General features: G+C 38.1%; 1 protein-coding gene across 1 annotated transcript; it reads left to right on the top strand.

Annotated features, from left to right (window-relative positions):
• Nucleotides 1-1,585: 1,585 nt before the first annotated feature.
• Nucleotides 1,586-22,696, top strand: CPL1 (C-terminal domain phosphatase-like 1). Its single transcript, XM_088944640.1, has 17 exons — nucleotides 1,586-2,439; nucleotides 3,547-4,023; nucleotides 4,443-4,653; nucleotides 4,867-5,024; nucleotides 5,131-5,201; nucleotides 5,549-5,654; nucleotides 6,144-6,227; nucleotides 6,846-7,418; nucleotides 7,525-7,588; nucleotides 8,520-8,653; nucleotides 8,775-8,828; nucleotides 19,034-19,130; nucleotides 19,901-20,136; nucleotides 20,243-20,326; nucleotides 21,028-21,093; nucleotides 21,192-21,265; nucleotides 21,668-22,696. The coding sequence occupies exons 1-17, from the start codon at nucleotides 2,185-2,187 to the stop codon at nucleotides 21,768-21,770; spliced, it is 2,847 nt and encodes a 948-aa protein (XP_088800766.1). The 5' UTR covers nucleotides 1,586-2,184; the 3' UTR covers nucleotides 21,771-22,696.
• The last annotated feature ends 1,706 nt before the right edge of the window (nucleotides 22,697-24,402 follow it).

Here is a 24,402-nt window from a genome sequence, read left to right as displayed (position 1 = left end):
TTATAATTCTATGGATGATCTATCATATCCACAGACCATTGAAATTTATTTTTTAATTATTATTTTTTATTTTTACATTTTTAGAATAAAAAAATAAAAAAATAATTAATTAAATTTTATCATTTTATCACAACGATTGAATATATTATAATTCTTTGGATGATCTATCATACCCACAAAGCAATTGAAATTTCTTCTTTAATAAATATTTTTTGAATATATTGTACAATGATTATTTATTTTTTATAATATTTGAAAATAAATAATAATTATTTAAATAATAAATAATTATTAATTATATTTTCACTTAGAAGTTGTGTAAATACATGTTTTATGGTTGGATATGAGAGTTGGGTTTTTTTTTCCATCCCATAAAACATTAAAACTTAAGAATTATAATTTATAAATTACAGTTAAGCATATGATTTTTAATGAAATTATAATTAACTATAATTATTTATTCATAAAACGATTAAAATGTATTAATTTAATGTATATACACCTCATTGAGATCTTATATTTAGTCTTATCGATGTATTTTTATGATTCATTAAAGTATTTATAGTGTTTCCAAGTGTATATATTCGTATCTTAGTTATTCTCCAATATACATGCGTATCTAAGGCGTATCTCGATACGTCTCTTAAAATTGACTTTATGATATACTTGGAATTTTTTAATACTTTGAACATTTTAAAGTTTGGGGATCAAAGTGGCACTAGGCCCAAAGTACAAAGTACTAATTAAGAATTCCCCCTTTTTTTAATAGAGAGGCAATGCAAACACATGGTATATATATGTATTGGTCCACATCCTTCCATGTTCCAATACACATGATTCAAGAGATACACCCTTGTTCATAGCATATCATTTATATGCACCGATACTGATACAATACACCCAATACAACACAAACACATGGAAATACCATCTTGTATCGATATTTCCAATCCTTGTATATATATGCATTACATATATTATTTATAAATAACTATTTATAATATATAATATTATAAATATAATAAACCAAAACCAAAGAACCGACTTGGTAAAAAACGGAACCAATTAACCAATTGGTTTTGGTTCAAAAAGGCTTATGGTTTGAAAGACCGGTTGGTTTGAAAAAAAAAGGCTCATGATTTGGTAAACCCAGTTTAACCAACAATTGAAGTAGGTACCAACTCAAAATTAATGCCACAAATATTCGCTCCACCATACAATTCGCGTAGCAAGGTCGGATTAAGCAATCCATCCTTATTCAGTTAAGCCGGAACATCCCTAATTCCAATTTGCAAAGTTAATGCGAAGCGAGGTGGGCGTATGGGTGGATGTGGATTCGACTAGAATTATACTCGAGCCTAGCTCGATTCAAGAGCTTGAATGCGAGTATGCCAGAACCGAATCAAAATTACTTCAGTTATCACGATCCGATCTAAAATGTATTATGAAAAAGCTCAATTATCTTTTTGTTAGGGCATCAATTTTCAATTCGTGTCAAACTTTCAACCCCCCACCCCCCTCCCCACCCCCCTCCCCTGTGTGGGGCAACGTAAAATATATGTAATGTGGTCAGGATTAGTACGAAGAGTATTCATTTGCATATATGTTGTGAGCAGCCCCCACAACTTTGTTTTATTTTATTTTTTTGACGTTTCCTTCTCGTGGAATGCTGGACTTCTTAGGGTTTCTATTTTTTTCTCTTTGCTTCGTCGTCGTCGTTATCATCAAACCCTAAAATCACAGACTGGTTCGAACATCAACCAACCAACCAAATCGATCGACTTAGCAATCCTCTACCTCTCTTTTTCGTCGTTGATCGTCTTCTTGGACCTAAAATATCAGAAACATGAGGCAAACTAGAAAGAACATTCAAAATTTTTCCCCTGCTGTAATCGCTAAAACTGCGTGAGATCGAGTCATAGATCAGCAAAAATGCAAGACAATCGAAACTCCAGATGAAATCAACACAAAGCTAAAGGATCCGTGACGATTTTTCTTTCAGATGGACGAGAAAACCCCATTTTTGGACCCTTGAAAGAACCCACGTTTCTTCTCTAATGTTGGACCCAGAACTTCTGATTTACTGGACAGAAGGACAAGGCAAGGGGAATTTTCAGTCTGATTTGTTTGATTCAAGGTTTTTTTGAGTTTGGAGCAGAAATTTCTTTCTGGGTCCCCTTTGAAATGCTCAAATCGGTGGTTTATCAGGGGAATTCTCCACTTGGGGAAGTAGAGATTTTCCCCAAGAACCAGGAAATCGACATGACGAACAAGGAATTCAGGATCTCTCACTTCTCACAACCGAGTGAGAGGTGCCCACCACTGGCAGTCCTTCACACTATCGCCCCCTGTGGCGTTTGCCTCAAAATGGAGTCGAAGTCGCAGTCAGGGGACTCTCCGTTGTTTTCTTTGCACTCGTCTTGTCTCAGAGAGAACAAGGTACTACCAAACTCAAAATGAAAAAACAGCTCAAACAGAAGAAGAAATGTTGAACCAGATAAATCTGAACAGAATGAACAAGGGACCTTATTTCGTAATACAAGTGAACTCTATCATTTTAGCTCATGTTTCATTATTATTTTTTTTTACTTGTGATTTTTAGCATTTTTTTTTGTATTTTCCCCAATAAATTGTTATAATATGTGTGCAATGCACTGCTCAATGCTACCTAGGATGGAAGGAGATGAACTTGCTCCACAAACTTGAGAAACAAATGATCTCAAAACTATCATCTTCCCAACTGATCAGAAGAAAAAAAAAATAAAATAAAAGAAGGAAGAAGAATAAATTATTGTCTTCCCAGGGTTTGATAGAGTGGTTATCATGTTTTGGCTCTCATGGATTTTCTAATTGATGGTTCTCACAGGGTTTTTGTGCTTTTCACTGAACTGGTTGTTTTGGAAAAGCTTTTTTTGTTAAAACGCTGACAAATGCTTGGGTTTTGTTAAAGTTAATATGTGTAGATGGTTTGATTTATGCTAATAAATGAATCTAATTTGAGTAGGAGCATGTTTCAGGTGAAACTTTGATACTGACAAGGAAACTTAAAATGACACTTGAAAATTCATAAAATCTGATCCAACAAATAATTGCTATTGTTGCTTATTGCTGAGAAACATGATTCAGGTAGAATTTGTTGAGGGAGATGATTTATGAACAGTTTTCTGCATAAAGAAAATAGGCATATGTTTTCAAAATCCAAATTTAATGTGTATGTGTGCATGAAAATTGTTGTTATCTTTCTTGGAAGTCGAATAATCTCATACAGTTATTACATTGCTTCACTGTGATAGTTCTGTGGATTGAGAACCTGCTTAAGATGATACCTCTGTCATTTTGTACTATCTGCCCTCTGATCTAACACATCTACATATATAAATGCATCCATTGTTTGATTCATCTGCATGTTGACATAAAAACTAAAATGGATACTTTAACAAAATGCACTTTTGGAGATATCCATGTATGTGGCTGTTTTCAACTCCCCAAAGTATCTTGTTGCTTACTATGCTGTTGCTTTGTTTGTTGATGTTTTTATGCTTACAGACTGCTGTTGTGCCCCTGGGAGAGGAGGAGCTCCATTTGGTGGCCATGCCAACTAGGAAGATTGGCGAACAATGTTTATGTTTTTGGGGTTTTAATGTTGCACCAGGACTTTACAATTCTTGTCTTGTCATGTTAAATCTTAGATGTCTTGGCATAGTATTTGATCTTGATGAGACACTTGTAGTTGCAAATACAATGCGTTCATTTGAGGACCGAATTGATGCCTTACAGCGTAAAATAAGCACAGAGGTGGACCCACAACGCATTGCTGGCATGATAGCAGAGGTGAAACGGTATCAAGATGACAAGATTATTTTGAAACAATATGCAGAAAATGATCAGGTTATTGATAATGGAAAGGTGATTAAAGTTCAATCTGAGATTGTTCCAGCTCTGTCTGACAACCACCAACCAATTGTTCGTCCACTTATAAGATTACAGGAGAGGAACATCATTCTGACTCGTATAAATCCTGGGGTATGTACTGATCAATCCCAAGACCTTTGTTGAAGTCAAGCCCATAACTCAATGGATGATGCTCTCTGTCTCAATTTGAAATCATGGTTCTCACTATCATTATATCTGCAACTGCACATGCAAAGATATGATTAAATGCACAAGCACTGACAATTTGACATTGATATAAACAAAGATGCATGTACTGCATGATTCAGTTTTTGGTAATCATATTGTCACAGAGGGATTACAATTGATGCCTCCCTCCAGTTAGAGCTCCTTTACTTGCTTTTTATTTTTGCTCTTCATTAGGCTTACGTATTCACATTAGGGATGATAGGTTACTACCATATTTAAATGCAGAGCATATGCAGGACTGTCTGCAGTGTCCAGTTGAAGTGTTTCACCAGTAGCAATACAAAGTATTTGTTTCTTTGCAGATTCGTGATACAAGTGTTCTTGTAAGGCTGAGACCTGCATGGGAGGATCTCCGTAGCTACTTAACAGCAAGAGGGCGCAAACGATTTGAGGTTTATGTATGCACAATGGCTGAAAGAGATTATGCTCTAGAAATGTGGAGGCTCCTTGATCCAGATTCAAATTTAATCAACACAAAAGAACTACTGGATCGCATAGTGTGTGTCAAAGCTGGTGAGTTATGAATGGATTATATGCTTCTCCATTTCACAATCTCATTTTATATTATTTGTTGTGTGTCTAATTAGACAAATGATTAATGATATTCAATATTGTTTCTGATCCAATCTCTTTGTTCAGTGTCATACTTAAATTTTTGTCTTATATTTTTGAACTGCATGGGCATTGCTGTCTGTATCACATTTATTTATTTTGACATCTTAATAGGCTCAAGGAAGTCTCTGCTCAATGTTTTCCAAGTTGGAATTTGCCATCCTAAGATGGCATTGGTTATTGATGATCGGTTGAAAGTGTGGGATGAGAAAGATCAACCTCGGGTGCATGTTGTTCCTGCGTTTGCTCCATATTATGCTCCCCAGGCTGAAGTATGCCACAATCCTTTTTATACTACAATATTTTTCAAGGAAAAACATGTATTTAATCCACTCATTGGTAGACAACTTCATCTTATCATTACTGGCTTCCTTGCAGGCAAATAATGCTGTCCCAGTTCTCTGTGTTGCAAGAAATGTTGCATGCAATGTTAGAGGTGGATTTTTCAAGTAAGGCCACACACATCCCATACAAAGTCTTGCTATTAAGGATTTGCGAATTTGGTTACTCAATTCAACTTCACAAAGCCTTTATCCCAACTGTATGGGGATGGCTACAGAAATCCTGTTTCTCCTTTCCACTCTATTTGCAATTTGTTGCTTCCAAGTACTGATAAAGGAAAGAATCCATCTTTAAGTTTATAGATGGTTTCCCAAAATGAAAGTTTACTGATGAAAATATTTTTAGATTATTTCTATCTTAGGTAATCATAATACTTTACTACATAAGGTATGGATTTGTATGTGGGCTTGTGCTGTTCTTTTTGGCATTAAAGAATCTTGGTTAATTTTGACAGGGAGTTTGATGAAGTTCTTTTACAACGGATTCCTGAAATTTTTTATGAAGATGATATGGCAGGCTTTCCTTCTCCTCCTGATGTGAGCAACTATTTAATTTCAGAGGTAAACCATGATAAACTTTGGGCTTTCCCACTCAGTCTTTTTGTGAAACCAAAAGGATCCTGCTAGGTACTTAGGGTAGGCCATCTGCATGCCTGCAAAACCTGCTGCTTTCATGCAGGTAAATGACCTATCACTAAATGGTCCCACTGGGAGATGTCCTCCAGAAGTAATGATTTAATTTGGGGGTAGGCCTTCCACATTCTAGCAAAACCTGCTGCTTTCATGCAGGTAAATGACCTATCACTAAATAGTCCCACTGGGAGATGTCCTCCAAAAATAATGATTTAATTTGGCACTTGAACAATCCATTAGAAAGGCCTTCTTTGACACTTATGGCATTGCCTGTGTTTTCAATCTCTAATCTCGTCCTTGTATTTGGCTATTTGCATCATGTAATAATATATGACCCTGGCGCTATGCTACACTTAAATTTTTGGTTTCTTCCTGATCTATCTTGTGTTAAACATCCTTTAATGAATGTATTTTCAGGATGATACTTCTGCTTCAAACGGAAACAAAGATCCACTTTGTTTTGAAGGGATTACTGATGTTGAGGTTGAAAGGAGATTAAAGGTTGCATATCACTTCTGCCACTTTTCTTTTTCGTAGCTCCCCCCTCTCCAACAGATGCCCTCTTTTTCTTTGAAGGGATTTAGAAGCAAGGATATACCTGTCCTGGATAGATCAAATCCAGGATTAGAACTCCCCATTGTTTGGCTTGTAGTGGGATTCTAAGAGTTGTGGGATGGTGATGCATTCATATTCTTGGAAAGACACACCTTTTACGTAAATTTATTTTGCATCTATTGTGGATGAGTTTATTCTTTTAAAGCAAAGTTTTCTTCATGTAAAATATAATACCTTATTCCCAATTTTAATATCCTGTATGTAGATTGAATAAATTAAAGATTTGCATCTAAGATGTACCACTAAAATCTAATGGCGGTTGTGTGATAAAACTATGAGATAAAAAGAATCTTTGTACATTCAACCTGCTGCTAGCAGCACTAGGATAGTTGAAAGAATTAGTGGGTTGAGGGGGGTAGTCTTTGGATAAATGGAGAGGATAAATATAAATGTTATTACTGCTAAGATAATTGTATGTATGTTTTCCTGTTATCAATAATATTGCTTTTCAAGTTGCTGATAGAAAATATATGATAGAACTTGGAGATATGTTTGTTTGTTCAGGATGCAATTCCAGCTTCTTCTTTGGTCAATAGTCTGGACCCAAGGCTACCACTTATCCAGCATGCAGTGGCATCTTCATCAAGCTCTGTTTCACTGCCAACTTCTCAAGGGCCAATGATGCCTTTCCCTAATAAGCAGTTTCCTCATGTTGCAACATTGGCTAAGCCATTAGTTCAAGTAGGCCCACCAGAACTTAGCCTGCAAAGTTCTCCCGCAAGAGAAGAGGGTGAGGTCCCAGAATCAGAATTAGATCCTGATACAAGGAGGCGACTTCTTATTTTGCAACATGGGCAAGACACACGAGAACACACCTCAAGTGAGCCTCCGTTTCCAGTTAGACCTCCTCTACAAGTTTCAGTCCCAGCTGTGCAATCTCATGGAAGTTGGTTTCCGTCGGAGGAAGAGATGAGCCCAAGACAACTAAATCGCACAATACCTAAGGAATTTCCTTTAGAACCAGAGGCAGTGCATTTTGATAAGCACCGACCTCGTCGTCCACCAATTTTCCAGGGATTGGAGAGTTCCATTCCTTCTGATAGATCACTTAACGAAAACCAAAGATTGGCGAAAGAGGTAACAGGCAATGGTTTCACCTTGTAGTCTTGAGATTGATTCCTAAAAGTAGAGCGAAAGTTGTGGTTGATGAAGCATAATGATTTAAGAAATTATTGATATATAGGTACATCAAACAGATGATCGGATGAGAATAAACCATTCGGTATCGGGTCACCGTCCATTATCTGGTAATCTTTGACCTAAACATAATTGTGTTAGTTATATTTGGGAAATCACATCCCAAGTTTGTAACTCTATTATATGATTTTTGAGGTGATCTGGAATCTTAAAATGAATTAGATTGCACAGAATTGAATTTCTTGGGGGTAAAATCACCAATTCATGAATGACATTAAATGTAACATAATTTGCTAATGACCTAGTTTGTTTTTGGACAACACTTGAAACATGTAGAGACCCCAAAAGAAATACTGATTTTTGTAACAAAGTTGCTGGGTTTTGAAGCAGAACGTATGAAGTTTTGAACAGGTTTAGAACTATGAACATGTACCAAACAAAACTAGGGTTAGGGCAGGTCAAATTGGTTAAGAGAGATGCTACACGTTTTACCTGTTCAAGTCGAGGGTTATTCTATTAACAAGTCAAATATCTTCAAGCAGTTGCTCATTTTTGTTGATGTTATATTGTTCTTTACTATATGCTTTTGAAAGTCATATTGATTTTGTGTGTAAACAAAACCTTGCTAACTTGTCTGGTCCTCACTTCGATTCTTTACCTGTTCAAGTTACTTGTCAAAAGAAAAAAAAAAGAAGTCAATCCATTCAAGTTTCAGGTATTTATACTTTTAACTGATGTGACTGATGGTCGAGAATGTGAAATATGGAGTATAGTTTAAATATGTAATTTTTTTGCTGGGAATAGAATAAGAAATCGGGTCTACAAAAAATGATACCATTGTTTCTAATTTTCTATGGTGTCTTAGAGGCATCAAGATTCTAGCTTCGCCTTTTGTTTGGTTATTTATTTTAATGGACTTGGAAAGATGGAGACTGTTGTATTTTATTATATTTTCATTTATTTCAGTTGTTTATATTTTGGATGCATTAGTTCATTGCATGTGACATTTTTACATTATCTTCTGAAATTTTCATTTTGAAGGTGAAGAGCTGCCTCTCGGTCGCTCATCTTCCAGCAATAGGGATCTTCAGTTTGAATCTGGACGTGGGAATTTGCAGTATCCAGAAACTCCAGCTGGGGTTGTACAAGAAATTGCAATGAAGTGTGGAACCAAGGTATTGAGAAAGTCTTAGGACTCTTATTTATTAAAAAAAAGTCAACTACCCTGGTGGCCTGTGCATGGGGCTGAATAAATTTATATGTTTCTCATTCTGAATTTGTTTTTGTTACTTGTAGGTGGAATTCAGGCATGGTCTGGTTGCTAGTACGGATTTGCAGTTCTCATTTGAGGTTGCTTCTTTAGCTTTTGATTTACCCAAAAATTATTGATTCTAGAACATTTCTAGGTTAAATCCATTGGCCTTATTTTTTTGACTGGGTACTAATTCTTTTTGTTTCAGTCATTTAAATTATTGTAGGTAATTCATAAAAAAGAATAAGATTGAGGAGGATGTCCCCCATAGGATTAGAGTGGCATGGGCAAAATGGAGGGGTGCATCTAGAGTTTTGTGCAATATGGGAATACTACTGAAGTAAAAAGGAAAATTTTATAAAACAATAAGGTCAGAAATGCTGTACGGAGTTGTCTTAGAAACAACATTGTCCAAAAATGAGTATAGCAGAAAAAATGCCAATGTCAAGATGGATGGGTGGGAAAACTAGAAATGATGGGGTAAAAAATGAGTGTATTTGCCAAAGCCTAGGAGGCGTCTTAGAAAGTGATAAAATATGGGTAGACTATAATGGTTTGGTTATGTGCAAAGAAAGAACATCTAAAGCACCTATGAGAAGTGATCTGATGCAAGTTGAAGGGTCTAGAAGGAACTAGGGGCAGGCCAAAAGGGACATTGGTTGAAGTAAGTAAGAAATGATTTGGAGGCCCATAATTTTGACAATGGATATGGCACTGTATAGAGTGAAATAGCAGAACAGGATTACATATCCAGCCTCATATAGTTGGCACAATATTGATCATTGGCACAAGGATTAGCTGAGTTGACTTGACTATTTAAATTGTTCTAGGTAAATATTAGGACCAACCAATCATGTTTGTAGGTCACCCTGTACCTGTGAGATAAGATGAATGAGATCAATGTTTTCAGATGTAAACCAGTCCTCAAAAATAGGTGTAAACTTGAAAAAATAGAGAGAAAAAGGAGGAAGAAAAGTAAGGGCAGCAGTACAAGAGAAGAAGATGGAGAAAAGAGGAGGAAGAAGAAGAAATGTTCGAATAATCCTTCCCTTTCTTCTCTAATTCTTTGTACTAAAAATTAATGTTAAAATAATTACAAGTATGCCCTTAAGTGGGCAGCCAGCTAGATACTAACATAAAGAGATCAAACAAAAAGAAATAACAGGCCCATTAAGAGAGGCCCATTAGCTAATAGGGAAATAGAATAAATATTACAAGAGAAGATACTAGGACCCATTCAGCCTAGTCTCTTTATACTCCCCCTCAAGCTGAGCATAGATGTCAATCATGCCCAGCTTGCTTATATATAGTGTCATTTTCCCTCTCGGAACTCCCTTGGTCAAGATATCAGCCAATTGTTCATCTTATGTGATGAATGGCAAACAAACTTTTTTTGAGGAAACTCTTTCCCTTATGAAATGTCTATCAACCTCAATGTGCTTAGTTCTGTCATGTTGAACAGGATTATGTGCAATATTTATATCTGCTTGGTTGTCGTAGTAGAGCATCATTGGCTTCTCATAGTCAATCCCCAATTCTTCTAAAATGGATTGTAGCCACAGTAATTCTAACACGCCATGTGCCATTGCCCTGTATTCTGCTTCAGCTGAGGATCTAGCAACTACAGACTGTTTCTTACTTCTCCATGACACAATGTTCCCAGCGACCAGAGCACAATAACCTGAGGTGGATCTTCTATCATCATTACATCCTGCTCAATCAGCATCAGTGAAAGCTTCCAGCTTCATGTGTCCATGTTTGGCAAATAGAATACCTTTCCCTGGAGTACCTTTCAAGTAACACATAACCCTTTCAAGTAACACAGAAACCTTTTTGCAGCAGCTAAATGAGTATCTTTAGGAGAATTTATACATTGACTAATAACACTTATTGCATAGGAAATGTCCGACTGAGTCATGCAAAGATATAACAACTTCCCAAGCAGTCTCTGAAACACCCCCTTATTAAATAAAAGTTCACAATCTGTAGCAGAAAGCTTATGATTGGGATCAATAGGAGTGGAGATTGGTTTAGCTCCAAGTTTACCAGTCTCCGCAAGGAGGTCAAGGACATTTACGTTGAGAAATGAAGATACCATCCTTACATCTAACAACTTCAATGTTGAAAAAATACCGAAGATCTCCCAAGTCCTTGATCTCAAATTCAGAGTTAAGAAATCTTTTGAGTTTATTGACCTCTTGAGTGTCATTACCCGTGACCACAATATCATCAACATAAACTATCAAAAAGGTCACTAGAGAGCCATTTCTCTTCAAGAATAGGGTATGATCAGATTGAGTTTGTGTGTAACCAAAGGAGACAAGAGCAGCATTGAATCTCTCAAACCAAGCCCCAGGACTGTTTGAGACCATAAATAGATTTTTGTGGTTTACACACCTTGCCTTGCATTTCCTTCCTATACACCCCTGGAGGCAAAGACATATAGACCTTTTCATGTAGGTCTCCATTCAAGAAGGCATTTTTAACATCAAACTGGTGTAGGGGTCAATCAAAAGTAGCGGCTAGAGATATAAAACCTGGATTGAGGTCATCTTACCTACAAGAGCAAATGTCTCAAGATAGTTAGTGCCATACATCTAAGTGTAGCCTTTAGCAACCAGCCTAGCCTTAAACCTCTCAATAGATCCATCAGAGTGATATTTAATGGTAATCACCCATTTACAACCCACTGGTTCCTTCCCTTAAGGCAAGTCAACAATATCCCAGGTATGGTTCTTGTGCAAAGCATCCAGTTCAGCCATCATTGCATCCGTCCATTCAGGTTCAGATAAGGCTTTTGGTACGGACCTGGGTATCACATGGGAAGAAACAGAAGCAAGAAAAGAGTAATAGGAAGGAGAGAGAAGGCTGTAAGACAGGTGTTTGGAGATACAATGGGCTGTACACTTCCGCTTGCCCTTGCGGAGAGTAATAGGAAGGTCAAGGTCTGGGAAAGATGTAGATCGGTCAGAGGAAGGCTGACCTGTTACCTCAGTAATGATGGGAGGAGCAAGAGGCTCTTCTGTCGGAGTGGAAACAAGTTGCCCATGTCTGAGTCTTTGCCTTTGGTACCACCTTTGGAGAATAGGATGAGGAAGAATTATAGGAGAATGAGGTGGAGGAGGAGGAGGAACAAGAATATTGGAGGTAGGTCTTGTGGGAGAAGTGAACACCTCATGAGAGGACTCAAGAGGAATGGGAAGAGGAACAACTGGAGACATAGTGTTGAGGCACAAATAAAGGGAATACAAGTGTAAAAGAAAAGGCCACATCAGCCTTTTAAGTAATGTAACCGTCACACCAACCACAACTATTTCCATTACTTCTCACGGGCCCAACATGTTCCATCATGAGTCAGTTAAGGGAAGAAGTTGAAAGACACCCACAACTGAACAAGCTGCGTTCACAGGTCCAAGAGGACCCTACTAGCCACCCAGGGTACACAGTGGAGAATAACTTGCTGTTGTATAAACTTCGAATGGTGATACCACAGGATTCAACCCATATTCAACAGCTTTTGGAGGTGTTCCACTCATCACTAGCAGGAGGAAATTCAGGGATTTTGCGCACTTACAAGAGACTAGCCACCCAATTCCATTGGAAAGGCATGCGGAATTCAGTCCAAAAATTCATAGCCGAATGCGTCATTTGCTAGAAAAATAAGGCTGATACCCAGTCTCCATCAGGACTGCTACAACCACTCCCAATTCCTACACAAGTGTGTGCGGATATATCCATGGACTTCATTACGGGGCTTTCCCTTTCCCATGGCAAGGCCGTCATTCTCGTAGTGGTTGATAGATTCACCAAATACTGTCATTTTCTCCCTCTTTCCCACCCCTTTTCAACTTCAATGGTGGCTGAGATTTTTACTAAGGAGGTGGCACGACTGCATGGTACCCCTAACTCTATTGTCTCAAACTGCGATCCAATTTTTACGAGTCGTTTATGGGAAGAACTTTTTCGACTACAGGGAGTGAAACTCTTCAAATCTACCAGCTACCGTCCTCAAATGGATGGGCAAACTAAGGTGGTCAACCGGAGTTTGGAAACCTATCTAAGGTGCTATGCAGGGGATAGGCCACGTCACTGGCTCAAGTGGCTTCATTGGGCGGAATGGTGGTACAATACCACGTATCACAATGCAACAGGAATGACTCCCTTCCGGGCTCTATATGGACGAGACCCACCTCCCCTACTCCCATATGAGAAAGGGTCTACAGCAGTAGCGCAGTGGAAGACCAATTCCTCCAGCGAGATAAGGTGTTACAAGATCTCAAATCCCACCTCTATCGAGCCCAACAATGGATGGCAGACTTTTACAACAGAAAGCATAGGTCGGTCTAGCACTAGAATGGGGAGCAAGTCTTCCTTAAACTATAACCATACAAGCAAGTTTTAGTAGCAGGCCGCAGGTGGAACAAACTGAGCCCAAGGTACTTCAGCCCATTTCGGATTGTGGAACGCATTGGGTCTGTGACATACAGGCTTGACCTTCCAGCAACATCAAAATTGCACCTTGAATTCCATGTATCTCTATTAAAGAAATGGCTAAAAACAAAAGCAATAACAACAACCACCCTCCCATCATTCTTGGAAGATGGCCAAGTTAAATTGAGCCCACCCAAATAACAGATCTTAGGTGGATACGCAAAGGGAATCACATCGAACTAGAGGCATTAGTGGTATGGTCAGGTCTTCCACTTGAGGATGCAACTTGGGAACCTTACTTGGACTTACAAAATAGATTTCCACATCTTGACCTTGAGGGCAAGGTCGCTTTCAAGGGAGGAGGGACTGTTGAGACACAAATAAAGGGAATACAAGTGTACAAGAAAAGGCCATGTCAGCTTTTAAGTAATGTAACTGACAGCCAACCACTAGAACAAACTAAATAACAAATTGGACAAGTGGAGATGCTGATATAACAGAAGTGTATAAATAAGGAAAGGAAGCCAAAAGAGGAATTATTGATTTTGGGAATACAATCTCTCTCTCTCTCTCTCTCTCTCTCGTTCAGGAGGCAGGCTTCCTTGAAATAGTCCCTGAGTTAGGCAATTCCTAACACATAACAAAGGGTTCTTCAGATTTCTCGTCCTTAGGAGAAATACTAAAGAAAGGAATCAACTCAGCAAATGTGACATCCCGAGATACAAAGCGGGTGCCACTAACTGGATCAAAACAACAATATCCTTTCTGTGTGGAGGTATATACCAGAAAAACACATTTAAGAGTCTTAGGTTCAAATTTGTGCCTTTGATGGCTGTGAACATGCACATAGCAAGTGCACCCAAAAAACACAGAGAGGGAGAGAAAAAAGATCCTCATTCGGGAAGAGAAGGCCAAAGGGGGTTTTGAAGTTAAGAACCCGGGAGGGCATACAGTTGATAAAAAAGGTAGCAGTAAGAAGAACATCTCCCCAAAATTTTATAGGAACATGGGATGCAAATAGGAGGGATCTAGCAACTTCAACCACATGTTGGTTCTTCCTTTCCGCTACTCCGTTCTATTGTGGAGTGTAGGAACAAGAACTTTGATGAATAACCCCAAAAGTTTCAAGATAGGCAGAGAGGGTTTTCTCAAAATACTCCGAGTGTTAAACTGGGTGAGGATGAGTTCATGAAATTTTTGCACAATAGCTGGTACTTCATCCCTGGATTTCATGAGATAAATCCAAGTGTAACGAGAGTAGTCATAAATGAAATGGATAAAGTACCTGTAACCCCCCATAGTTGGCAAATGATATGGCCCCCACACATCAAAGTGTACAATATGAAAAGGAGAAAGAGATCTTTTATTGCTTACTGAATAAGAATGTCTACAATGCTTTGCCTGTTCACATGATTCACAATGAAAACTCGATAAAGACACTCCCTTAAACATATATGGAAACAAATGACTCAAAGCAAAAAAAGACAAATGACCAAACCGAAAGTGACATAACAAGACTTGGTCAATAGACTCTGACAAGATTGACTCTAAGGCAACTCCTAGAGGTGGTCCAAAAGCTCTTTCTGGTGTGTCCAACAAGTATATTCCGTTCGCCTCATAGCCACTCCCAATCATCATCTGAGATTGCAGGTCTTGTAAAACACAATGAGTGGGAAAAAATGTTATGCTACAATTCATGGATTTAGTTAAGCTGCTAACAAATAAAAGGTTTGTATTAAGTTTAGGGACATGAAGGACAGAAGATAAATAAAGGGTGTCAGAGGTCTTTATATCCCCTTTACCAGAAATGGGAGCAAGAGACCCATCAACAAGGGATATTTTCTCTTTACGAGAGAGAAGGTGGTATGAGCAGAAGATATTAGACAGGCTAGTCATATGGTCTAATGCACCGGAATCAATAATCCAAGGGATTTTATGATTACCCGAAACTGAAGCATGATTTGCAGAAGTACGAATACCTGAGTGAGCAAATGCAGATGATGATGATGTGTTGTTGGAAGAGTGAGTTGAAAAAACAGTAGCTTCCAAGTGATTTAGCAGCCTCCCATACTTTTGAAAATCTGCCTTCATTGCTGCCAACTGCTCAATGGTTGATTTTTCTTCACTCTCCTTATTTACTCCTTCAGGTACTGTAGCAACATTAGCTGTCTTAGGCTTTCCTACCTGACTGCCCTTCTTAGAACTGTTGTTATTCTTAAACCTATCAGGAAGAAACTCAGGATGAAGCTTCCAGCAAGTATCCTTTCTATGCCTCGGTTTCTTGCAACATTCACATATCTGATCCTTTTTCTCAGTATGACCCTTTGGCTTTATTTCAGCATGTGCAAAGTATACTGTAGGTGGACTCTGTAATTGAACTTGTTGCCTACTTTCCTCACTGCTTATCATAGCGTATGCCTGGGAAAGAGTAACCTCATCTTTGGCCAGGATATTTTGCCTAATGATGTCAAACTTAGGGTTGAGTCCAGTAAGAAATTCAAACACCCTATTTCTCTCCACCAACTTCCTATACATTTCAGCATCATTCTTACTCTCCCATACAACTGTCTCCATAACATCAATTTCTTGCCATAGGGATTTCAGTATAGAATAGTAGATTGTTACACTCTTCTCCCCCTATCTTTGGTTCTTTACATCACTTTTCAACTTGTAGACTCTGGCTACATTCAATTTCTATGGATAGGTCTCAGTAACACTGTCCCATCTCCTTAGTCGAAGACATCCGGAGATAATGCTGACTTATATGAGGTTGCATAGAGGTGACCAACCATCCAATGATTGTATAGTTCTCCTGCATTCATTTCTCAAATTCAGGGTCTGTCTCTTTGGGTTTCACTTTACTACCTGTGAGATACCCGAGTTTTTCTCTACTACATACATAAATTCTTATAGACTGTGCCCAAGCAAGATAATTTGTCCCATCTAACTTGATTGTGGTCACACCAGTCAAAATGAAATCTACCAAGCCAAGGCCGGAAACCGGAACTTGCTTGAACTCACTTTCGTATGGCTCCATTAATCAAACGAAAATCAAAGAACCAGAAATTTGGTCTATATAAACTTACTTGAAGTCAAACCAGAACCCAGATGCTTGAAAACTAGGGTTTTACTCCGTCCAACTGTTGGGGAGGAAGAGTGAGGATGTAGCCGCTCCTACTAGAGCTTCCCAATCTCTTCCAAACCTGAATCGCCCTCCCTTAGGAGTCAAAAGACACCTCCCAAGCACAGAGCGCCACACCCAAAGCTTCACCTTTACTTGTACTTTCGAAAATCTTTAGTCGGCTAGGGTTTTGGGCAGCAACAAAACAACACCACTTCTTGGCAATATCAAGCCAGATTTAAACTCTTCAAACCCTCTACCAACTAGGCTAGAGATCCTCTAAGCTATATAGAACCTATCTCTCCATATACTCTCTTAATCTAAGGGTGTATGGGAAAAGAGGAAGAAGAAAAGAAGGAAGAAAGAAACCTGCTCTGATACCAAGATGTAAAACATTCCTCAAAAATAGGTGTAAACTTGAAAAATTAGAGAGAAAAAGGAGGAAGAAAAGTAAGAGCAACGGTACAAGAGAAGAAGATGGAGAAAAGAGGAGGAAGAAGAACAAAGGTTCGAATAATCCTTCCCTTTCTTCTCTAATCCTCTTTACTAAAAAATTAATGTTAAAATAATTACAAGTATGCCCTTAAGTGGGTGGCCAGCTAGGCAGTAACATAAAGAGATCAAACAAAAAGAAATATCAGGCCCATTAAGAGAGGCCCATTAGCTAATAGGAAAATAGAATAAATATTACAAGAGAAGATACTAGGACCCATTCGGCCCAGTCTCTTTACATTTTCAACCTGTTGTTGACTCGGTTGGTCAAATCGTTCGAACCATCACCCGACTAGGATTTCGGGTCTGGTTCAGTCAAGACCCGTCAGACGGTCAAAAACCGTTGACTTGGTCAAGAGCCATTTGACCCGGCCAGTTTGGCCGTTGACCCATTTGACCCGGTGACCGGGTTGCACACTCAATGCATGCAAAACTTTCAGAGGCCATTACTTTGCACTACGATGCCCGATTGGGGTGATTTTTTTTTTTTGGGTAACATTTCAAGATCTATGCGTCCCAAGCGGCCATTTGACCCGGTGACCGGGTTGCACACTCAATGCATGCAAAACTTTTAGAGGCCATAACTTTGCACTACGATGCCCGATTGGGGTGATTTTTTTTTATTTTGGGTAACATTTCAAGATCTATGCGCCCCAAGCGGCCATAGGCACCTTGCCCCATTATTTTCGCGAAAAAACCCCATTTTTGGCCTCAAATTGCAATTTTTAATATTTATTATAAATAAAAAAATTAAAACATAAATTTAATATAAAATAATACATATAACATATCTAAAACATATTTATTGCTAAAATATATATTTATACACACACACACACCGCATATATATATATATATATATATATATATATATATATATGCATGCACACACACACACACACACACATATACATACATATGTGTGTGTGTGTGTGTGTGTGTGTGTGTGTTCGACCCGACCGGCCAAACAAGTAGCCCGTGATTCGGAGGCAAAAACAGTTTGGCCTCTGGATCGGTTTTTAAAACATTGAATGAGACTAGTAAACATGTACGTGCATTTGCACATGACAGTATCTCCAAGACAACTATTTACAATTCATGGACAGTTTTTGAACAGTTATAAATGGGCAGTTTCTTAACTGTTATAAGTGGACAGTTTTTGAACAGTTATAAGTGGGCAGTTTCTTAACCGTTATAAGTGGGCAGTTTTTGGAGTGAGAGTAAAGGACATATATGCCCTTTTTTATGCCCGTTGTATGTTGATTAGATAAGGGGTAAAAATGTCTAATGAAAAGTCCAGAAAATGGGGCTATTCTCTCTTTTATTAGTAGTATAGATAGTATAGATATAGATAATAGGGGAAGGATTACTGAATTCCTAGAAGCAAACCCTTCATGTTATGTTTAAATAAGCATCTGTTATACTCCATTATTTGCACACTACATATAATCTCATAAAGGAGCCATTTTGTGGTGCTATGATAAAATATCAGGCTGAGAAGTGTTAAAACATGGGTTTTAGGTAATGGCTGTTTTCGTATAATATGGCTTAAGAAATTGAGGAGATGGTACCTGGGTTATTGAATCCCTTTTTTTTTTGGTAATACGTTATTGAATCCCACTTGTTAAAGTTTGGTGGACTTCCTTGTGCTTTGTCACATTTTTTTTTCTTTTTTATTGATGTTATTCTTTTCCTTCTTAAGCATAGAGAGTAGAATGGGAACATGACCAAGCTAATTATGCCTCTTTTTTCTGATATCTTGGTTTTGTTTTTCTTAACAAGATAGCTGTTCTATTATTTTGTTTACATATTTTTTCCTAGCAGTCTCGAGGTTAGTTGCTCAGTTGTGCTAGCTACTCTGGATTTGATTGCATTATTTTATTGTATTAATGCTATGAAATATGTTTTTGTTGCTGGTTGGTAAGGTCTCCTGCTGGTTGTATCGGAGACTTGGGATTGAATCCCACCTGCACCTGGGTCGGGAATGGGCTACCTCCTATTGTGTAGCCCTTCAGAACATATAAAAAAAATGTTTTTGTTCTATTTTGGGGATAACCCCCTCAAAATTCCTTTCAAATGATTTCTTTTATCCTTAGTTAGATGCCTGAATGGACTTTAATGTATTAGGTTTAACATGCAATTCAATTTTTACCAGTCAGGAAAAAAATATGCATTTCAATTTTAAATATATAATATCAATTTAGTTGACTTAATTGGGGTGCAGTCTCATAAAAGTTTATGTCAATTGTTGCTTTGTAGGTTTATTTCATGGGAGAAAAAGTTGGTGAAGGAATTGGTAGAACACGGAAAGAAGCCCAGCATCAGGCTGCTGAGAACTCTATTAGGAATTTGGCCAGTAAGCACACTATACTTGATACTCTCTTAGGCAGACCTTAGATTGTGATTTATGCCTAACTATTGCAAATGAATTGATTATATTGTCTTAATATTCTCCAGGGACCAGTAGGGAGCTTTTCATGAATGAATACAATTTTTTGTTATTGATAAAAAAAAATCACCAAGAACCAATTTCTACTATATCATGCGATAAATTTCTTGTGAACTGAAGCCAGAAGATTTCTTGGTTTTTTATGTGCAACCAGTTGAAACTATACCTTCATTGCTATCTTTATGGTGGCTTCAACACTTTGCCCAATATTTTTCTTTCAAGTAATATTCCACCAAATAGTACATTGCTGCTCAACTTTCTCTTTCCTCGTATTTTACATGATGGTCATGAATCATTGTCCATACCCCAGTCCCCAGTTGATATGTATTGACACTGGTAAAGTAGGTTAATGGGACCAATGCATTCTATTTTCCTCTTGGTGCATGCACTCTGTCATTAGTCTTTCAAGCCTGTGTCTCCATTTCTGATGGTCAGAAATATATTAGCTAGTTTACGTTCTTCTTTTGGTAAACTTTTGGTAAACATACCTAGTTTCTGTTTGGTAACTGCTTTTGAGATGAAGATTCATATATAAATATTTTTGCCTTTTCTCCCTCTTTCTCTTCTACAATGGGGGTGGTGTCTTTGTGTCAAGGTTGTTTGTTGAATGTTATCATTTCTCTTCTCTCAACATGCATTCTGGATGATTCTAACCACATGGTCATTATTTTTTACAGATAAGTATCTGTCACATATCAAGTCTGATCCAAACTCTTCGCATGGGGATGGGAATAAGCTTTCTCATGGAAATGAGAATGGGCTTCTGAATGATACAAATTCTTTTGGATCTCTTCCATTCTCCAAGGAGGACTCTCTTTCACTTTCAACGTCATCAGAGTCCTCCAGGTTTGTTGAGACAAGGCTGGAGGGATCAAAGAAATCGGTGGGCTCTCTTTCTGCCCTGAAGGAACTAGTAAGCTGCCACAAATTGAACCTTGTTGTTTTCTAGTTCTTTAATTTAGTTTCTTAAGTTTGCATTTTATTATTGATCATTGACATGTCAAGGCTTTACTTCCCAGTGCACGGTCGAGGGACTTAATCTAGCTTTTCAAATGCCCCCAATTTCTGCAAATTCAACACAGAAAGGAGAAGTCTATGCAGAGGTTTGCATTTTACATGATTAGGGATGCTCGCTGGTGCTTCTTTTTAAGAAGTCGTGAATGCTTTACTTGTTTTTACTATGTTTGAATATCTAACTGACTGGTATCCAATGCATCATGTAGTCATCAGTAAGCTCTAACAACAAATTTTCTTTTAGATTTTAAGGATACCTTGATTTATTTATTGATTAGTAAAATCAGTCAAGGAATAGAGAACTTGAAAATAAGATTGAAGTTTGTACTTGTAATTTATAGTGAAGCATGTGCTAATTCAATTTGTAGTCAGTCTCTCAAGAGTTAGTTACGGAATCAACTACCTTGTCTATAATGGAACTAAAAGTCTGCACCTTGATTTATACTGCATATGCCTATTTATTCAGGCAATTTATTTTCTGGGTAATCTCTTAGGTGAAACATACATCTTAATGATTGTGCCAAGTAATGAGCGACAGTTGAATATGCATTATTACCAAAAGCTTGGGGATTAAAAATTGGCTGAAAAATCCTAAAAAAGAGCAAATGCCTTTTAATCTTAGAATTGTATAATACATGAGCACAATCAAAGTGGAGATTTTCATTGGTGGGGTGTCTCAGTAGAATCCATATTTCATGCTTGGTAGTACAAACCTCTGATTACAGTTTTGCCTTTTGGTTATTAGTTGTCCTTTCCCAATTAGTAATCCCTCTGGTTGTTACTGTCACAGGTTGAAGTAGCAGGGCATGTATTGGGGAAGGGAATTGGGTCATCATGGGATGAAGCTAAAATACAGGTATTAATGTATTATACAATTCCTTCCCCTCTCTAAATCTTACTGGTACCAATGCTAACATTTTTTTAATCTAAAAAAATGGCAATCTTTTTACATAGGCTGCAGATGAAGCCCTTGGAAATCTAAAGTTGATGCTTAATCAGAATACTCAGAAACGTCCGGGTTCTCCAAGGTGGGGTACTTCAACCTGTTGCTATTTTTGATGGTTTGTTGGTTGTCATTGCCTCACTGTTCATATGGAATTTCTAATATTAAGATTTTTTACTTGGGTTTTGGTTTGGGAGGTCTGAGCTAAACCAAAAATTCTTAATGTATTCCATGCTGGGGGAACATGAGTAGTGAGTGCTCTGTGCCTAGTGTATGAACCCTTTCTCCACCCACAAGAGAAGGGGGAAAATGAAGAAAAGAATAAAAAGTTGCAGAAGGTGGCAGAAGAAGAAAATACATTTGGGCTCGCCGGTTGCTATGGGGTCTCTATATTGTGATTGGGTTCTCTAGCATAGTATCCTCTGTTGTCTCCTTGCTGTTTGTCCCATTTCTCCTTTGCTTACTGATTATATCTAATTTCATTCAGGTCATTGCAAGGGATCTCAAGTAAACGGCTAAAGCCAGAGTTTTCACGAGTTCTGCAGCGGATACCTTCTTCTGGCAGATATCCCAAGAACACCCCTCCTTGATAACTGTCACACCATATTTTGTGTTTTTTTTTAATGGTGTAGCAGTTTCTGAAACATCTGTATCATACATGTTGACATGAAAGATGGGGCTCTCCACACTGAGGACCACGAGTTCACCACTAAACAGAGACTTACTAATTTGGTTCTACGCCTGTTGGGTGGATCTTATACTGAACTCACCAAATTCTTTTGAAGAGCAAAGGGAGGGATTTAGATGGTCTAAATACACTGCAGAGTTAAACCACAGGTCCAAGTTCTAAATATGCAGGGGATCATAATCAGTTTAGTTTTGCAGATGAAGAGGGCTATATCAACGGCTGTGGATTTTTTTTTTTCATTTTTTCCTCAAAAAGGCCAATGGTTTCTAGCCATAGGATGTGTGAGGATATATTCTGGTTTCCTGCTGTTTTCTTTATGCAGATTGGGCCATCGCTTGGAGTGCAATGGTCTCCAGAAAAACCTACTTTGGCTTGAGATTTTTCTCTAACCTGATTTTGACATTTGCTCAGAAGTGAAGGAATATCATGTTGACCAAGTGGGTTTTGGCTTCCGGTTGTTACTCTTTTAAGCTTTTAGAGGCTATTTGGACTGTGGACGAGCGAGATCATGAAAGAGCCAACATCATTGTTTTGAGACATCCACGTATGAGATCCACAGGTTTGGGAATTTCTCCAAATTGAGCCATCGGTTTCACCTTTTGGGGATCATCATCATTGCCCGCAGCTCACAAGTCACAAGGATGGATGTGTCTCAACTCTCTACCACTGATGATATAGTCACCATTGATCCTTATCGGAGGAAAGAAAATAGCAATTGTAGTTGGACGACCATATTGAATGGTCTGAAAACCTGATATGTTGGACCGATAGATAAAATGGTGATTGAACCATTACCATGCTAATGTGAATACTTACTACTGTTCTGCACTTGTGCTCCATCCTCCATGGTTTTTATATATATTGCCAAACACTTGGGCTGTGTTGGGATCGGAAGGGTGGAAGCCTGTCAAGGCTCTGTTTGGTTTTAAAGAAAATAAGAGAAGCAGAGTTGCTAGGAATCTCACTAAGATCTTGCTCCCAACTTTCTGTATTCTCTTATTTTCTATCAAATTAAACAGTTTTAAAATTTGGGTCAAGTACTCTGCAACCCGATGCAGATTTCTGAATGACAGCCCCCCATAGTCTACTAGTGCGCCCCCCTCCCTATAAACCGCATCCTATCCATGAATTTGGCATCAATTCATGGTCAGGATTCATCCCCTATATAGTGGGGTTACAAAATTTTGAACTGGACTGATCATTCTCCCTTGCATTTTTAGTTTTAATTTTCCTCTTAGGCGTTGTTCATTTTTTTACCTATGTATTTTTGCTCAGGAAATGTTGGGTAAATGAAACAATTTTCTGAATAGGTTCATTTGATTTGCAGTTGGAATCAAAATCAGAATGGTATTTTCATATATATATATATATATATTTTATATTTTTTTCGGTTTTGGACAAATTGAAATTGGATTGAAATCAACTTTGGAATGGGATTACATTCCCAAGGGAGGGGGAGGGAATGACCAATCCTGGTGGAATGGGAATGAAATTCTAGTTCTGCCCAACCAAATAGTTGGAATCCGAATGACCCATTCTGATTCCGACTCTAAACTCTTATTCCTATAAAACCAAATGGGCCTTAATTTTTGTGTTGGTAGGGCGTAGGGGTATTTTAGTTTTTAGGTAAGCAATTTATCCACCTAGGAGAAAAAAATTACTTTTCATAGTTGCACTTTGCAAGAAAATTTGGGGAAATTGGTCAACTTTCACACTGACCAACTCCCCCTCCAACTGCCCTTCAGTTTCCGTGAAGTAGCAGTTTCATCCTTCTATTTCTACTCTTGGTTTCATTCTTTCATTTATGCAATTCTACCCCCACTTAGAATTCTGGGAATTTAAAATGTATTTGGTTTAAGAGAAAAGGTATGGAAAGGAAGGAAAACTGATGAAAACCCATACAAGTTTTTCATGCCTTTCCCTCCTTTCCCTACCTCTTCCTTCAAATTAAACATAACCTTGAGGATTTACCTCCAACTCTCATAGGAATATTAAACATATTTCTTTATCAAATCCAACCTGCCTTTTAACAATATCTGCTCCCAAAAGAACACTTCTCACAGGTAGGGTGGGTCTCAGTCTCATGATGAGATGAGTGGTATTAAATCACGTTGGAAGTGTGTTGGAATGGGTTTTGTTGGGAGCAGATTCCAACTTATGATTCTACAGAGCCTGAAACAAAAGCTTAATCTACTAGGTACCACATCACATGAGTTACCAAATATATTGTGTTAAGGGGAATCCAGATTGGCTCCCTGTAGAGTGCTCCCCGTACCAACCCTACGACACATTGTAGCTGCACATCGGGGATGCGGGGAGGAGCCAATCCAAACTGTTGTTAATGGGGCATATTTAAGGAGAGTTCAGATCTGCGCCCCACAATGTCCCACAGAACATCTCTATCATCTATTGAGAACATTTCCTGATGATGACATCATTTGTTCTGGTATTATCATCGGGAAATGTTCCCAATACATGACAGGATGTGCTGTGGGACGTTGTGGGGCGCCTCCTGGGGCACAGATGTGAACTTG

This window comes from Nelumbo lutea, chromosome 1 (genome assembly GCF_056320005.1).
Source record: "Nelumbo lutea isolate HS-2025 chromosome 1, American lotus-T2T, whole genome shotgun sequence".
NCBI classification, from domain to species: Eukaryota; Viridiplantae; Streptophyta; class Magnoliopsida; order Proteales; family Nelumbonaceae; genus Nelumbo; species Nelumbo lutea.
The sequence above is the reverse complement of the archived record's forward strand: the minus strand, read 5'-3'. Positions and strand labels throughout refer to the sequence as shown.

Coding starts and splice junctions, on each gene's coding strand:
- CPL1 (XM_088944640.1), top strand. CDS start 2,185: ATGCTCAAATCGGTGGTTTATCAGGGGAATTCTCCACTTGGGGAAGTA. Junction 7,419..7,524: donor ACCAAAGATTGGCGAAAGAG/GTAACAGGCAAT, acceptor ATTGATATATAG/GTACATCAAACAGATGATCG. Junction 20,137..20,242: donor TTTCTGCCCTGAAGGAACTA/GTAAGCTGCCAC, acceptor TTTACTTCCCAG/TGCACGGTCGAGGGACTTAA.